This window comes from Andrena cerasifolii, chromosome 1 (genome assembly GCF_050908995.1).
Source record: "Andrena cerasifolii isolate SP2316 chromosome 1, iyAndCera1_principal, whole genome shotgun sequence".
Classification (NCBI taxonomy): Eukaryota; Metazoa; Arthropoda; class Insecta; order Hymenoptera; family Andrenidae; genus Andrena; species Andrena cerasifolii.
In genome coordinates, this window is record NC_135118.1 from 32,567,728 (window position 1) to 32,584,981 (window position 17,254).

A 17,254-nucleotide genomic window follows, 5' to 3' on the forward strand; every position below is an offset into this window, starting at 1 on the left:
TTCTTTGGGAATTTTTTCTAGAAAAACCGATAAACTTTTATTATTAAACATTAGTCTATTGGAAAGAGTACATCTTTCGGATATTTCAGTATTTTTGTGGTAAAAAGTAGTGACTGTTTTGTGAGTTATAGGCGATGCCCGAGGCGTCTTTTTTTAGGCGCTTTGCGGTGACAACCGTAGCTCGGTGCAGGATCATCCAAAATTGGAAATTTGAAATTTTTTAGATATTATATGAAATTATCTAGGCGCTATAGGGCCTCAATTTGGAAAAATTATTATGATACAAAATGGCGGCTGTGCAAAGTTAAACCATCGATATTTGACAAAAAAAATTGCTCGTTTTTCGAGTGTAAAAAAATCCAGGTAAAAAAAGGAAAATCTCACGATAGCGCTTAGATTTTTAACCCTAAAATAAGCCTGCAAAGCCTCGAGTAAATGGGTTCATGAATTTTTTAATTATGACTTTGAAAACACGATTTTGAGTAAAACGCGTTTAAACTTTTGGATCTGAGCGCTACATTGAGAAACACCTACTTACTTACACGCGTATAACTTTGTCAATTTTGGTCGGATTAACACATTCAGGAAATATTTTCATGATGTACTTCAAGAAAATATAAAAACCGAAAAATCGCTTTTTCGAAAATTTCTAGGTAGGCCCCCGCCCCTTAACGTAACGTCTTTGTCTACAAATCTCGATAAACAGCTTACCTTTAACGAATTCCTATGCGAGATAGGATTGATCAAGGGATCGAAGTAAAATGCAGGCAAGTCGGGGTCTTCGGTTTTTATGTAAACAACATTCGGCGCATGATACCTACAAAAACATATTAATATACTTAATAACACGCTGGATAATAGAGACATTCTGGGTGCCGTTCAAAAGCTCCGCGTCGTCTTTACAAAGAATGTAGGTGATTTCAGCAGTCGCCTTCTATACTTTGCGAAGGTTACGAATAACGGTCACCGGATCTTCCTTCTTTTCTCTACCACACCGCTAGTAAGACTTTAATATACTCGAAATAGACTAGTCTTAAAACTCGTGTGGATAATAGGAAACGGGAAAGAACTTGATAGCAAACGAATTACTTGACTTTACTTATATGTACATACTTACCACGACAAGTGGACGAAATGCGGCATGTTATTGTATAGATACGGAAATGCGATGCGATACTCTGTTCTTATAGGCTGTCTAATGATGATTTTATTTATATCGTTGAACTCGTTCCAATCTTCATCGGCCGCGTTCGAGTCTTTCACCAGTGGTTCGAATTTCGGACCACCGGGTATAGCCATGTTCAACGCTTTGGCGGTGAAGAATGATTTCGGATCGAAGAGGTAAAAAAAGTTTTGATCCACCAAGTCCGTTAGCAACTGATTGGCTAAACGATATAAAGTCGCCATCTGCGGCAGGGTCAAGTTCCACCTCCGATAGGTCGATCCGTTCACATGCCTGTAATATTATTACCAATTAAGCGGTGTCGTTCCAACAAGTATTCATATCTAATATGTAGGCAACAAGATCATTCAGTATAGCGCTTTATCCAGCTAATAGCAACTCTCGGCACTCGCCTCGGGCGACACTGTCGAGTTACTACCGCTGTCAACTCACACGTCAGTTGACTTCAGGACCCCTACGCAATTCATCATAAAGTAACAGACCAAAATACAGATACGCCGACGACAAACACTACTCGAGACTAAACAGATACGGTCGTAGTTATCAAGGAGAATTTAATGCTCACTTCGTGCCGACCAGTGGTTTGTGTTCGTAAAACCAAGACGCCACGGACTCGTCTTCCTCCGAATCGAGTTCGATCTGTATAGCTTCTAAAGGTTCTACGTCTAAAACGTTATCGGCGTAATCCAACGGAGGTTCCTCGTCGTCGAACGGTGGAAACCTCATTCGTTTGAAATGTCTGCGATCTCTTTTCTCCCTTCGCATCATGATCCACATGGTGCTACGCAAACAGGACAGAGCACACGTATACAAGTGCGCCTATTTACTACTGTGCCCGGATGGAAAGATGTCGGTTGAGAAACTTTAGGGTCCGAATATCAGGTCCGAATAGTATATCCCTATTGGCCGGCGTGACAACGTCGACGAATACAAAGTAAGCAAACGGGACACGGGCGGCGGGGGAGCCATTGTGAGCGACGAATCCCTCTTGCCCCTGTGACATTTCAACCGACTTCTTTCCATCCGGGCACAGTAGATGCTTCATGAAATCAATAGCAGAATATTTCTTTTGTCCTACCCCCATTGCGCGATATATACTGGCTCTATCACCCATGGAATTTCATTCACGAACGTGATGGCCCCTGTGATATGATACAAAACCTTCACGTCTCGAATCTGCTCCCAAGGCATAGGCATATTTTCTAGAAGTTTCATGACTGCGTGCGGCATGTATTTCAATGCTCTGCAAATAAAGAACCAAGTTACATATCCGTCCGTTATTCTTCTCTGGGTTAACGGTATCCAGCGGCTCGCGCACGTCGATTTACTTACCCTAAGTAGACTCGTTTATCGTGTCTGTATTTGCGACTGCTCATATCCCCGTGATCCCTAATAATTTTTCTTATGTGTTCCGGTGGCATATCTTCCTTCTGAGCATCCACAAAGCCAAACTTCCTTTTCTCCGCGAATCTCTTTGATTGTAATTGTTGCCACTTTTGGGCTACAACAAGACAATTATTTAAATAAGGCAAACGTGCACCATGGAACAATGCAAATTCTGATTTTATAAAAGCATTATATTCAGATTATCTGCATCTAATACAATAATACGTTAGAAACAACCATTTTTTAATACCTTTTTCTTGAAGCTTATCCTCCGACAAAACTTCAGGTTGCTTGGGCATTTGCGGCAGTGGTGGCCCTGCTATTGCCTGCATGTGAGCATGATGCGCAGCCTGTGCATGCGCAGCGGCTTGGGCGTGAGCTTGGGCCGCAGCTAATTGGGCATGTGCCTGTTGTTGGGCCATCATGGTGGCCCATGGATTTGGGCCCAACAAGTACGGCGGGATCGACATTTTGCAATTCAAATTCTAGAATGAGAAGATCGGTGATTTTAATATAACACTGAATAATATTATGACATAATAACATGTAAAACGTTAGGTACAATATTTACGATAAGAGAAACTTTTAACGAAATATTGACTTAATTTAATTTAAATATGTACGTTAAACGGGAGTCGGCAAATTTTTAAATGATTTTATTCAGCTTCGATCCTGTTTGTTGTATGTGTTTGTTTGGTTTAAATCTAGAAACTCAATTTTAACCCACTTCCAACTATTCAATAGACTTGAAACTTTGCAAGCATACGTAGTTTGGATGACAATACAAAATTATGAAGAAAAAAAACCCAAGGGGATTTTCACAGTCATCGATAAATATAACCTGTAACCGCAAATCCAAACGACTCAAAATCAGCCTATAACCACAAATTAAATTAATTCAATCGACATGAAATCAGCATATAACCAGAAATCGAAACTTAGACACTAAACAGTAAATAATAAAAAATATTTCATTAAAAATGCACTAAAAACTAAAAAAATAATTATTTTCTTAAACTACAATTTCGATGGAGTTTTTTTCACTTTAAATAAAATCGTGGGGCAGGATAGTTCATAACAGAATATGAATCAACTTTGATACAGAATTAAATGTCGGAATGAATTTGTTGCGAGAAAGTTTTCATTCGCATTAATGGAACAAAATATTCTAATTGCATAATACATATTGTAACGTGACAGAAAATTGATAAACTGTAGTTGACGATGTCCCACTTGCCAACTGATACTTCCACTTCTGGTTGCACATGGTGCCTCATGATGTTATTTAAAGCGAATTGCTTAAAGTGAAAAGAAACACATCGAAATTGTAGTACTAGAAAAGTATTATTTTTTAATTTCTAATGCATTTTTAATAAAATTGTTTAACATAAATTTTTGTTTATATATATTTTTTTTTAAGTGAAAAAACAACGCTCGGTTAAGTAGGATATTTTTCTCTTCAACTGTTCGATCCACAAGTGTGCCGTAATTAGAGGCAAGAAGCAAATGGACGTAAAAGTGAAAAAGTAATGTAAATATGTACTGTGAAGAATGCCGATATCCGTTTGTAATTAATATTCGTCGTTTGTTTCACATGTTAGAATCGTAAGTCGTAAATGGTAAATCGTAAACGGAATTCAGTGCGTCGTGTGAGACATTAAAAGGGGGGAACATGGACGAACAGGAACGCATTTCGGTAAGCGCATTTCAGATTCTCATTTCACACTCGTAACATTTTGTACTGAATTCCAATTTTCATTATAGCGCCATATTTTTAGACGAAACGTTGATAAAGGATTAACTTACCTGGATTCTAGGTGAAACTAACCACAGCCATTACATGGCGCCTCAGCGCATCGTATCAAGACGCGCAACGCTTCACCGAAAATACCGGAATGGAATGAAACGATGCTACAATCACTTCACTTCGGTTCGGTTCACGCGTTCATGGCGTTCAGCGTTCACGCACACACACAACGCAACGCACAAGCATGAAGAACGAATGTCATGAATATCAAAATCTTTCCTCGCAGGTCAACTTGAACAGATGTCTCCGATTTGTCCAGATTTGTCCTGGCCAGTTCTGACGATCATGATATAGATGGCGTATCATCAAGTTTTCCTATTTTTTGTAGGTTTGAGAACACCATGGTGCATTCAAAAGTCTAACGTAGTTAAATACCGATCGTATAATAGACGTATACCTAATATGCATGTATTATTTACATGTACTGTACATGTAAATTACTGTAATTTACCTACGCTAGTGACAGAATTGGCGGATTGATGGTGTTGCGTACTTTAGCGGGGATGTTAAGATGCGAACGCGGGTTGGTAAAATGGACCTATGGACGGAGCACAAATCTCAACATGGACGAGAGGGTCCAGCCAGTCGATCGGGAGGAAGTATGCATGTGTCGCGCTTTATTAGAAACGGAATGCTTATATAGGGTATTAAAATATGCATATATATATATGTACTTACATATGAGCTCCTTAATTGACGAGAGGCATAAGTTTTACCAAGTCTTAAGAGGCCAAAATATAATGTTGCAATTACGTATTAACGTTTCAAACTCAACGACAAACTTAACCATAAAAAAATATAAAAGAGTCATTGCCTCTTATCAAGGATATGTCACTTTCATTAACCAATCACCGATCGTTCATCACCACATGCGCAGTATCATGCACCCCCCCCCCCGCCCTTGCTGACATGAGCTTAGGCCCCGCAGCTTTGTGCTCCGTCCATTTAATTCTTATATCCATGGTTAGTGCCCGTGGAGCATAGAACCGCTCTGCTCGTCGGAGTGCGGGTGTTTCAAATGAAACAAAGTACAAGGAAAACTATTTGTAAGTTAAACTTTGGAGTTTTATTCTCGATATCGGTTCGAACTGTTCAGGAAGGCAGTTAATAACAGAATGAATGTAGCGTATCGAAGTATTCTCCGAGGTCCTCGCTGAAGTTGTTGACAAAGTCCTCCTAATCCTCCCATAGATCCTGGTAGTCCAACCAGGATGAAGGATGCATCAGATCCAAGTGGTAGGCTGTCCTTCGGATGTCCGTCCGCATTCTCGAATCGGCGTCCATCTTTCCCTCCGTATTCGGGTGGTGGTGAAAACTCTGTGGAAGCGCGCTTTTTCGTTACGCAGCGGGGTGCCCACGTAGGAAGAGAAAGGAGACTACTCCGAGGATCGAGAAAACAACCCTTGAAGGAAATTTATGACATTCTTAACGTCGCCAACACTTCTGCAGTCAATCGACACTCCTAAAGACTAATAAAGGATAGGACCTTCTCAAAAGATTACGTAATTTAGAAGAAACTCGCGATTCGTTTCAGTATCTACTAATTGAGACTCTCTCTACGATCTTACCCACGCCTATCCCATCCGCATCACATATCCTTAACAATACTCTCCTTGATCACACGCAAACATCTGCTTTAAATTTCGCTCCTGATTTACATATCGATTGTATACAATTTCGTGGCTACGTTCGCGTGGTCATGCAACAGTGGCAGGATTCACCGCACTAGGGGATCGAAGACCCGCGAACCAATCAGCGGAGAGAACAGCGACACCACGCTGGTGTCGCGCAAGATTTATGCTTAAGGAATTGATAGCGTTTAAGGGCGGTATTCTCAGTCGCTACTTATTCTTCAGCAAATGCTAAAACTCAAAGCAACATAGACATTAAGGGGAGAGGAATTCGGATATAAAAGGATAGTAAAAGTGGATAGACGATCCCTTCTTAAGATAACAAATATAATGTGAAATAGACGAGTAAATGAAAGCATATACAATTAACATACCCTTTAGTTGTAACAATGTGGTCGCTGTTGCGTCAATGGCACTGGCCTACCCGATCGTCTCTACCGCGGTCGCGGTTCTACAGTTACTATTGCCCTGCTGGTCACGTTTTGCTTACCGTGCTCTCTCTCTTCCCGCCGCACAAATACGTATCGCTCCTCTCGCCTAAAGTCGCAACTATTCCTCCGTCCCTATATTCCTATATCCATGGTCTCATATCAGATGACGTTACAATAATGTTTCCTCCATGGACATAGGAACGTAGGAACGAATTAATAGTTGCGACTTTAATCAAGGGGAGTGATACGTATTTGAGGGGGGGGGGAGCACCTACATCTGCCTAGATTTGATTGGTTGCATTCTACACATGCGCTGTACCGCTAATTATGAAACAGTGTTTGCTACAGATTAGTACATACAGACGTCTAATTGTAAGCATATACTAACGAAGTGATTATTCGCGAATATAAATTGTAAAAATAATGAAAATTGAAGCGAAATATGCATCTATAATTATTATAATATATGAGGTGAATACGCACTGCATACCACACTACGAGAAACGCTTTAAATATGGCTACCACTATCCCTACTTGCTACGCGACAAATGTTCATCATACACATCACTGCGCTTGCGCGAAGCAGCAGCCAATAGAAAGAAGGCGTATGTTACCTCATCGCTCCTCCCACAAGGATATCATCCCCCGCAACTATTTCTCCGTCCCTATATTCCTTTGCCTACAGAGTGCACCACAAATTGACCGTCTCAAGATGGTTGAAACAGGCGATTCCCCTTCCGTCTTTTGCTTCAACCCCCCGCAACTATGCACCGTCCTTTACGTCAATGCCTGTGTCCATGGTTTCCTCACGAAATAGAAGTGTTCTAGACGGGAATCGGTGACTGTCGGTGACTTCACAGTGCCCTAAACCATGCTCATGAAATACAGAAGAATGTTAGCGACGAAAAAAGGCCAACCGTGGTAAGATATCCCACAATCGAATCTCGATCGGCCACAATCGTTTGAGCCGTGTGTACATACTAATATGTTATGTTGTATAGGAATTATGTTTCCCTTTAATCGATCGTTAAAGAACAAATATATGGGTGAAGGAAGCATAGGAATGCGTCTAAATGTGGAGCGACTTTAGTGTTTAGAACTTTACAGATTAACACACACGAAATGTATAGTTTTTCGCTTGCAACTTCAGACGAAACGAAACCTTTTAAAAGTTTCTATACGTTCGGTCCTATGTTTCCTACCGTTTCCTACTAGATTAGAGTTCGTATTCGCACAGTTCCGTGCTCTGTGTTGCTCTGTGTCACGGGCTAGTGGCTTTAGTGGCTACACAGCATATGTACGTGATCCGTGTATCCTTTCTTCAAACGCTCCTGTATTTCCATCCGATTGTTCTCTACGGATGAGGATACTCGTCCGCGGTATCACGTATAATTTTACTTATCATTTGCAGCTCACGGACGTAAACAGTTCAATTTATCCGCCAGCAAAATAAGCGCGAGGCACCAAAATAAAGAAAAACAACGTGCCGTTCGAGTTTATATTCTTTATATCTTTACGTAGGCTACTTACGTTAGTCGAACGCGTTACGATCACTTCAGTCTACCAAGAAGACAATTTCTTAAATGTGATTCCATCGTTAAAAGAATGGCTGGAGTATTCGACATAGAACTACACGAAGGGGATTCCGTAAATCAAGATGAGTCGGACGATGATATCCTTGAAATCAGAGAAGTTGGTTTCTCTCCCTACTTCCCACAAACATACCCTTCTCTTCATCGCGCTAGACCATTTAGCCACTTTTTTCTTTCATTTCAGGAAGAATACAATCATGCCACCAACGTAAACGCGGTGCTAGAGTAAGTATCGCGATGCTCCGTTGTCTACGTACACGTAACATAACATTCACCCTGAAACTAGCTGTAAGCCAAATATACTGTTCGCGATGTAATATTCCATCAGATATGCTCGAAGCCTTTTTCCGCCCTTCCAAAAAAAAAGAGAAACAGGAATATTAAATTTCTTTCGCAGATCGGATAATTTGGAGAGGGTTCAATTGTCGGAACAAAATGTGAACCCCGGTCAAGAGAAAGCAGGACCCCAGGACTTTGAATTATGTAAGATTCTTGGGGAAGGTGGATATGGAAAAGTTTTTCAAGTGAAAAAGGTCACGGGGAAAGATAAAGGCAGTATCTTCGCAATGAAGGTAAATATCTTTCACACGCACGCGTGTATATAAGAGAACTTTGACTCCTTCCTCTCGTAGGTGTTACGAAAGGCTTCGATCATACGAAACCAGAAGGATACAGCGCACACGAAGGCAGAAAGGAACATCCTAGAGGCTGTAAAAGTAAGTAGAATTCGTCGGACGTGGTAACGAGTTTCCTATTCTCTTTATCCTTATTACAGCATCCGTTCATTGTAAATCTAATGTACGCTTTCCAAACCGGTGGCAAATTGTATTTAATTCTGGAATATCTTTGCGGCGGAGAGCTTTTCACGTATTTGGATAGAGAAGGAATTTTCTTGGAAGACACAACTTGGTGAGTTGGCCAGCTCTTGAAATAATTCTTGGATATTATTCGGCATGCTATAATCGGGGTAGAAATTATCCAAGCACCTGGAGAATTTGGAAGTATCTTTTATCTATCTTTGCCTACAGTTTCTATTTGTCCGAAATTATACTTGCGCTGCAACATCTTCATAATCAGGGCATAATATACAGGTATGGTATTACTAATCGCTAATGTCCTTCAAGCTGTACACGTACGCATCTAAATAGACGAATTGTTTCTGCAGAGATTTGAAGCCTGAGAATATTTTGTTAGATGGCGAAGGTCACGTTAAATTAACAGACTTCGGTCTGTGCAAAGAGCATATACAAGAAGGTACAGTGACACACACATTTTGTGGAACTATAGAGTACATGTGAGTAGAGCTCTTACTCGATCAACAAACGTGCTACTTGATTAATTATTAAATTCTTCTGTACGAATAAAACTAAGTTGTGGTCGAGAATAATTGGTTCCACGGTACGTGTATCCACATTTCGATTCTAATGTCACTAACGCGTTTAGGGCGCCCGAAATCTTGACGAGAAGTGGGCACGGCAAGGCTGTTGACTGGTGGAGTCTAGGTGCTCTAATGTTTGACATGCTTACTGGAATGGTACGCGAATCGCACATAACGAGACATTTGTTGAAATATATATCGGCACCGAATCGGATAATAAGATCCGGGGTGTACATATGTTTTCATGTTCACAGCCACCGTTTACGGGAGACGGAAGGAGAAAAACCATTGAGAAAATTTTGCGAGGGAAGCTGTGCCTCCCGCAGTACCTAACACCAGACGCGAGAGACCTGATACGGAAGTTATTAAAGGTATCGTTTGTCTTAGTAGCACCGTGTATGTACTTAGGAAACGAATAACGTGTTCTGCGCATTAATTACAGAGACAAGTATTGCAACGGTTGGGATCAGGTCCCGAAGACGCCGAGCAAATAATGAATCATAATTTCTTCAAGCACATTAATTGGCAAGATGTAATTTCCCGAAAACTAGATCCACCTTTCAAACCGTCGTTAGTAAGTGATTTTGGTGAACCGTAGAACGTTACGATGATGAACCAAGTAATGTCGAAGTATTTGTATTTTGTAGAAAAGCGCCGATGACACGTCGCAGTTCGATGAACAATTCACGGCAACCGTGCCAGTCGATTCTCCGGTTGAAAGTACTTTAAGCGAATCCGCCAATATGATCTTTCAAGTAGGTGCAAGATATACATATACCTTTTATAAATTAGGGTTGCCACCGTTTTTACAGGAAAATAACATTAATTTGTTTTCGTGAAGCGTAAAAAAAAGTATGCTCGAAAACACTGAAAGTACATTTTAATCTTATTAGTTTTTATTTCTTCGAAACATATTTTTTATTGCTTTTAGCATTACAGAGCAACTTTTTTTATAATTTTTAAATAACTCAGTGACATTATTGTACTGAATATTCATATTAAAATTATAAACAATTCGTTCTTTATTAAATTACTAGCTGACCCGTTACCCGGTTTCACCCGGGAATTATTTATGATGTTTCCAAAATAAAAGAGTCTAAAATAATAAATATATGGACTATAAACTAATCTAGGACGTATGTAATTTATATTTAAAATTTCATTGATATCCGTTCAGCCGTTTATGCGCGAAAGAAGGACAAAACAAGCAGACAGCGTTTCATTTTTATATATTAGTAGGGAAGAGAGGACTTGTTTCTCTCGTCCCGCCACTTCGCATTCATGGCAGAGAAAACTTTCTCAGTAAATGCTGAGGCGGCAGGAACAGACAGAAGATAAGACATGACTCTGAGATAAAGTATTTTCGCATACTTTCTTGTTAATCAAAAGTACATTTGCGTATAATAACGTAAGATACTTTATTTTAAAGTACGGGTGGCAACCCTACGTGTAAGTAGTCGGTACGAAGTAATACAATTACTTAAATACAACGGAATTCTTGGTCATAGGGTTTCACGTACGTAGCGCCAAGCGTTCTAGAGGAAATGTATGCTCAACCACGAGTGATAAACGCTAGAAGTCCTCGCAAAGGTCTTTTGAGTACAGGATTCAGCGGAAGTCTTCACAGTCTGTCACCAAGATCGCCCGATGCTCATCTTCGTACACCCTCTCATTATCATCAAGACAGGTACAGGTTTTCACCCCCCGATGTTCGCTCGATTTATAAAGCTATAAAGCCACCCAGACCAGCCATCAATGATTGATCGATTTGCAAGCGGTTTAGTCGTTTACGATCCTTACTCTAGGCATCAGACTATGTACTCCTACTTGTTAAAATTTCTAGGCATCACGTAGTGGCCACGAATAGCGCAGAAGATACCGAAATGACCGATATAGGTCAACTATCGAACCGTTTATAGTGATTCACGCACACGCAACATACACGTGCGACAGGCATAAGTATGCGAGAATACGTTGGACTTGCACCTTGAGCTCGGAAGAACGTTCGCAACATCATTCTCTAGCTTACTTATTTTTCTGTAGTTTAACAATCACACTTTGCAAAGGCGCGATTTGCTTACTTATATACTTAGCAACAACTAATCGTATACGTATACGCTAAGAAGTGTGGTGCTTGGAGAACAGCGGCGTTATTCCCGTACATACAATTTTCACGCCAGGGCCTGTAACTGCTCCGCTGTGACGAAGGATTGCTCGCAGTTTACAGCCACGAAGGGGGAGGAGAACTTACACATAGATATGTCGATACTTGTGTTTTCGTTATGTAAATATATGTAGATTTTTGATAAAAAAGTGCGCTCTTTTCAAAAGAGACGCTGTACCATTGAAAGGTCTAAGAAATATTTTTTGATGATACGCTATCCCAACGTTGCAACGAGTTATTTAATTTTTTCAAACGCATGATACTTGGACAAATACATACGAGTTTATTCTTACGTTAGTGTACAAAATTAATCAAACTAAACCGCTCGATTGTACGTGGTACTCGTATATGTACACAGTCACGCACTACCTACAGATTTGACCGGAATGTAACAATAACTGTACCCTATTATCCGCTCGTTTTCTACCATTACAATTTATAGATCGTGCAAGTTCTTTTCATTTCTTGAATAATTTCGCGGAAGTAGCACGCGCGCCGATGGAGATGGGCGAGGGTTACAAAAAGGACCGTACATTCCAAAATCGTCCGAACACCTTGTCGGTATGATAAATGGTGCGTCATATTTGTAGAGAAGATCGTGATAATTATCAAGTATCGGAAAGCCATCTTTTCTCGTTACCCTATAACATTTTAATTGTTCTAATATAATACAACTTACGCAAATACGGATGTAATGTGTAAAAGCAAGAACTGCATTGACCTGTGTTGTAGTAGAATCGGAAAGGTATGATACAAAAATTATTGCACGCAGTTAATTGTTGTTGGCTCGTCATCCAGTAGCAGAGAAAAAAGGAGTACGAATGAATCGCGTTTCTATCTCTTCCACGTGCTATAATAGATCGTTATACTTGAATCCCTTGATCATTAATCAGTCCGATTCTACTCTAAACCGCGAATCATTGTGGAAGGGACAATTACACGTAAACAAATTTAAACTGCCCAAGTGTTCACAGCCAGCAGCTGGATAGTATTAACTTTTACATAGAAAAACCTATATACGCGCGCGTGTAATAAATAAGTATATAAAAGTTTTGTTAATAGCTAATTATGTTGTGCAAGTAAAATATCGAGAGTGAGAAAATTGATACTTTGTAAAATACATTCATGCGTATATCACACACTCGTAATATGTATTTGGAGAAAGAGGTTCAAAGTAGGAGAATACTCCCATGCTTCTTTAAGTACAAAAAACAGTGAATGTTTCACTTCTATTACACATGTCTATAATAAAAATATGTACAATGTAAAGATGTGAATATCGTATTTTCAAACATACTCGTAAATGCCTCGGCTGATTCACGATGTTATACATACCTGTGTAAAACTACGCAACGGCACAATTCCTACAATTGGACTTACATCAGTGTATGTACATTTTCCATTTTGGTGTCTACACAACTGGAGCTGAATACGAACAACTTTATAATACTCGTGTTAACCAAATTTTATCAACGTTTGTCTTTTAAAATTATTCTAACAGTCTAATTCGCATCTTTCGAAAAGATATGCAGAATTTGTTTTAATGCGATACTACATATGTATGTATGTATGTATGTATGTACAATAGAAGCTCTATGTAAATATTTATTAAAGACTTTTCTTGTTGCTCGTAATATAAGAATGATACTGACAGTTTAGTAATGTACATGTATTGACCATTTTAGACATTGTAGGCGTACATACACAATGAAGTATTGATAAAAAGAAGTTACAGCAGTCTAATAATGATTCCATGTGTTGGTCATTTACCGTTCGAATAACAGCAGATTAAAGTAATTAGGTAAACGCAAAATGTTTCCTTCGAGTAGATGCTTTTCGCATAAAATATTTGTCGGGAATAAACACTGCAGAAGATGCAAATTTGTTGGAAGACAAATTTAAATAAATTTAGTTGTATATTTGAGGTGTATTATACAGTTTAATAGAACTAATACCGTTATTCGCATTGCATTGTAGGCGGAGTTGGGCATTATTCGAATAAGTTTTTATTCGAATGATCTCGAATAAATTTTTATTCGAATGATCTCGAATAAAACGAAGTTATTCGAGAATAACGAATAATTTTTTATTCGGAATAAAAATTTATTCAAATAATGCCCAATTCTGATTGCAGGTACTACCCCCAAAGGTACATGTACCCTATTTCACTTATCAGCATTTAGTGCATTTAGTGGTTTGTGATTCTGTATGGGTAGAAAACACATGTACGCAGAGAGAGATATAAATGTAGTTTATATTTATTGTACACCTTAAACGTGTAACAAAATACGATTAACTTTAAGATCGTCTTATCCTCTTTCTATCTTGCCTCTCACCATTTCTATCCTCGTCGAGCTCTGCGATTCTTCTCTTTTTATCATTAGTGGAATCTCTGTTTCTGCTCTTTTTCAAATCTTTGCGATGCGATTTTTTGTATTTATGTTCGCTCTTGTATTTAAATTTACTCTCTTCCTTTCGAATACTTCTTTTAGCTTTTCCCTTTCTCCGACGGTGACTCGTGGCATCGTCATTCAAAGCAGAATTTGATTTCTCTTTCTTCTTTCGTTTCCTCCTGGACTCTTTCGATATGTAACGATTAGAAGCTTTGTGATTTATGCTGTTTGTACTACTGCTGCTATCGCTACTGCTACTGTTGCTGCTGCTACTGCTGCTACTACCCTTAATGCTGTTGTCACTACTATTGCTGCTGTCACTATCATCACTATCTCTATCTACATAGGTATTGCTCTCCTTGTGTTTAACTTTTTGCTTCTTCGGCTTCCTTTTCTCGGCCTTTTTAGTTTCTTTTTCAAGTTGTTGTAATTTCCTGCAATTAATGTTCCTCAAATTAACTTACTCGCGAGGCAATTAGGTATTGTTAGAAATATTTACGAGACAAGCTGCTCACTTTAGTAACTTTTTCTTCTCCTTCTTGGAAAGGGTTTTTAAGAACGTCATTTCCGACTGTTCTTCATCGTCTGAAACCATAAGATGCTCGTGCTCCGGGACCCGTAAGTGTTGTTGAGCGCTGAGTGCGGATCTGTGAATAAATAAGGCAGGGTATGTTAGAAAGTAGAAACCTATTTACATAAGATTCGTGGTAATTGGAAGGAATTTTAGTTTCGAAAAAGGTAAAACTCACTTTTTCAGTGCCAAACCGTCTTCTCTCATTTGTTGAACTAGCATTAAAGCATCCGGAGCGGACGGAGTTTGTGAATTACTTGCCATTACTACACTCATTGCTTGACTGTATAGAGGGCACTCTTTATCTGCAAATGCGACACAAATCTATCGCTGTAATTTTGCATTCTCCGTATTCCAACACTGTTCATTTAAGGGGTCATTCTGGTAATCACGCCGCAAAATTCGGCAACATTCAGGGGTTTTTTCTCAGTGAATACAATGAATAACAATGTCAAACTTTTTTCTCATTTATTAAGCTACTTATAGTATATACGGAACAATTGTTTAAATACACTTTTAATTGTGTTTTTTCAATATCATCTGGAGTTTAAAATCGCGCCTTTGAAAAGACGGCGGGAGTGATTTCAGCTCACAGACTCATCTGAAATAAAAAAACCAAACTGATTCTTAATCATCATGAGTACCGCTATCGCGGGTGCCAGAATTAACCACGTAAGTAAAAAATTAACAAAATTGTGCGTATTCAAACTTCAAGTAAGAATGAAAAATTTCGAAACTTGAAGTTTGAATGCGCACAATTTTGTCGAATTTTGACTTACGTGGTTAATTCTGGCACCCGCGATAGCGGTACTCATAATGATTAAGAATCAGTTTAGTTTTTTTGTTTTAGATGGGTCTGTGAGCTGAAATCACTCCCGCCGTCTTTTCAAAGGCGCGATTTTTAACTTCAGATAACATTGAAAAAACACAATTAAAAGTGTATTTAAAAAATTGTTCCGTATACATTACAAGTAGCTTAATAAATGAGAAAAAAGTTTGACATTGTTATTCGTTGTATTCACTGAGAAAAAAAAGCCTGAATGTTGCCGAATTTTGCGATGTGATTACCAGAATGACCCCTTAAATACCTCACAATTATCCTACAAACCTGTGTTTATGTGTCCCCATTTATGGCACTTAATGCAACGTACATTGCGTACTTGAATACCAAAGGGTTGATCTCTAATTTCACTGTCGCCCTTACAGTAACTTTCTCTCGGTGCGTTATACTTGCGTTGCCATTCAAACTTATACTCTGGCTCGTTATCCTCTTTCTCGCGTTCTTTCTTCGCTCCGGGTGGTGGCTCGTACATAAAATTCACGCTCAGCTTATCCTTGCTTTCTTTGCTCAGTAAAGCTCTGCGAAAAATTAAGACCAAGATTTAGGAAGGCAAGGAAAGACGAGAACACCTTAAGGTGGGTATCTCAGACCTTTAAGGGGGTTGGTTACCCTCAAAATTTTTGAAAATTGGTTTTTATGATGTTTGCACAACCCGCTAGCTACATCTTTTCTATGTATTTTAAGCGAAACTGGGCCCCAAAATTCCAAAAATTGAAGGAATTACAGTAAAAAATGTACGAGCCTGCACATGAGATCAGATGACCATATTCAACTTTAAACGCGATTTCCCAGAAACTACGTTTTCCAAAACGGGGAACATAAAATCTCGAAAACCGCTCGAACGATTTGAATGAAAATTTACAGAGAGCTACAGGAAACTATTCCCCTCCATGTATTGAGAGCACATTTCCAATAAAAACTTGGAAAAAAAAGATAAAAAATATTTTTCCTACAAACAAAGGATAAAATCAGAAACATCAACAAAAATTATATTAATTTGTTTATCAAAATTTTGCTTCCTGCACAGGATGGAGACTGTCTTACAAATTATAAAAATGCCTTTAATTTGTGTTTTAGGTAATTCACCTGTCCGGAATCATGTTCACCATCAGACGGTGCATCGCGTACATGCTCTCACATTTATATTTATAACTTTTTTTCTGTAAATATATTTAAAAATTTCTTTATGTATATTAAAGTCAACGAAATGACGATTAAAGAATATAACAAAAATTGTCTCTATATTCATTTATTACTTCAGAATATGCGTTTGAAAAAGGGCCTGATTTTGGCCTGTTGAGGGTAACCTACCCCCTTGAGTTACTATACGTAGAGAAGAGATCGCTCGACTCACTTGTTATTATGAAGATCTTGTTCCTTCTCATACTGAACACGTAATTCTTCTTGTTTCTTCTTATAAGCTTCAGCTTGCTGTTCAGCCATCCATACCTGACGAGAAAGCAATTAATCGAATCGTTATACGAAACACGAATAACCTGAAAAGATACGCAACGGAAGAGACATACTCGTTTCAAGTTGTCCCTGGATGCTGGGTGGAAGAACTTTTTGCACATATAATTGTTGAATCCCTTTCCCATTTTGAATTACGGAAACAGACCGCGGAATTGACGTTCGATTAATATCTTCGTGTACAGCTTGGCGTACGATGTTTACCACGTACTTGCTACTGACTGCCACTTGACCACTACTTACTCCATTAAAATTCTTCGGCTGTCAAGAAAGGTTAGTTCACCTAGAAAACAACAGAAAGGACTTTACGTCAAATTCTCTTGAATGTTTAAACACTTTAAACACGTCATTGTAACGTCGTAATAACCACCACCAAAAAGGAGAATATGAATACGATGGAGAAAGTA

The 17,254-nt window shown here is 38.9% G+C and overlaps 3 protein-coding genes across 4 annotated transcripts in view; 1 reads left to right on the top strand and 2 right to left on the bottom strand.

Annotated features, from left to right (window-relative positions):
- The window catches only part of Prp8 (pre-mRNA processing factor 8), a 13,589-nt gene extending 9,059 nt beyond the window's left edge, over nucleotides 1-4,530 (bottom strand). The window contains exons 1-7 of the mRNA XM_076826473.1: nucleotides 4,376-4,530; nucleotides 2,820-3,054; nucleotides 2,516-2,684; nucleotides 2,262-2,426; nucleotides 1,749-1,964; nucleotides 1,118-1,456; nucleotides 712-817 (exon numbers count right to left, since the gene is read on the bottom strand). Of these exons, the coding sequence (XP_076682588.1) occupies nucleotides 712-817; nucleotides 1,118-1,456; nucleotides 1,749-1,964; nucleotides 2,262-2,426; nucleotides 2,516-2,684; nucleotides 2,820-3,039 (1,215 nt within the window). The 5' untranslated portion in view covers nucleotides 3,040-3,054; nucleotides 4,376-4,530. The remainder of the gene's footprint in view (nucleotides 1-711; nucleotides 818-1,117; nucleotides 1,457-1,748; nucleotides 1,965-2,261; nucleotides 2,427-2,515; nucleotides 2,685-2,819; nucleotides 3,055-4,375) is intronic.
- Nucleotides 4,531-7,732: 3,202 nt separating this feature from the next.
- On the top strand, nucleotides 7,733-11,646 carry LOC143376369 (ribosomal protein S6 kinase beta-1). Of its 2 annotated transcripts, XM_076826641.1 has the most exons (14): nucleotides 7,733-8,130; nucleotides 8,215-8,255; nucleotides 8,428-8,602; nucleotides 8,663-8,746; nucleotides 8,806-8,939; nucleotides 9,059-9,121; nucleotides 9,196-9,324; nucleotides 9,474-9,564; nucleotides 9,663-9,779; nucleotides 9,851-9,982; nucleotides 10,056-10,163; nucleotides 10,917-11,095; nucleotides 11,252-11,367; nucleotides 11,452-11,646. In XM_076826641.1, exons 1-13 carry the CDS (start codon nucleotides 8,044-8,046, stop codon nucleotides 11,325-11,327), a joined length of 1,416 nt encoding a protein of 471 aa, XP_076682756.1. In that variant the 5' UTR covers nucleotides 7,733-8,043; the 3' UTR covers nucleotides 11,328-11,367; nucleotides 11,452-11,646. The 2 variants fall into 2 exon arrangements, with proteins under 2 accessions (XP_076682756.1, XP_076682747.1); XM_076826632.1 differs by having other exon boundaries at nucleotides 7,734-8,130; nucleotides 11,252-11,646.
- A 2,162-nt stretch (nucleotides 11,647-13,808) lies between these two features.
- On the bottom strand, nucleotides 13,809-17,041 carry LOC143376383 (corepressor interacting with RBPJ 1). Its single transcript, XM_076826648.1, has 6 exons — nucleotides 16,904-17,041; nucleotides 16,732-16,826; nucleotides 15,645-15,895; nucleotides 14,715-14,841; nucleotides 14,481-14,612; nucleotides 13,809-14,399 (listed from the first exon to the last, which is right to left on the bottom strand). Exons 1-6 carry the CDS (start codon nucleotides 16,973-16,975, stop codon nucleotides 13,871-13,873), a joined length of 1,206 nt encoding a protein of 401 aa, XP_076682763.1. The 5' UTR covers nucleotides 16,976-17,041; the 3' UTR covers nucleotides 13,809-13,870.
- Nucleotides 17,042-17,254: the final 213 nt, after the last annotated feature.

What these genes read in the sequence shown, in the direction of transcription:
- LOC143376383 (XM_076826648.1), bottom strand. Translation starts at nt 16,975, where the DNA reads ATGGGAAAGGGATTCAACAATTATATGTGCAAAAAGTTCTTCCACCCA. An exon ending in ATGGGGACACATAAACACAG is followed by an intron (nt 14,842 to 15,644) that starts GTTTGTAGGATA and finishes TCGCATTTGCAG; the next exon opens with ATAAAGAGTGCCCTCTATAC. An exon ending in GAGAAGAAAAAGTTACTAAA is followed by an intron (nt 14,400 to 14,480) that starts GTGAGCAGCTTG and finishes CATTAATTGCAG; the next exon opens with GAAATTACAACAACTTGAAA.
- LOC143376369 (XM_076826641.1), top strand. Translation starts at nt 8,044, where the DNA reads ATGGCTGGAGTATTCGACATAGAACTACACGAAGGGGATTCCGTAAAT. An exon ending in ATATCCTTGAAATCAGAGAA is followed by an intron (nt 8,131 to 8,214) that starts GTTGGTTTCTCT and finishes CTTTCATTTCAG; the next exon opens with GAAGAATACAATCATGCCAC. An exon ending in TTCTTGGAAGACACAACTTG is followed by an intron (nt 8,940 to 9,058) that starts GTGAGTTGGCCA and finishes CTTTGCCTACAG; the next exon opens with TTTCTATTTGTCCGAAATTA.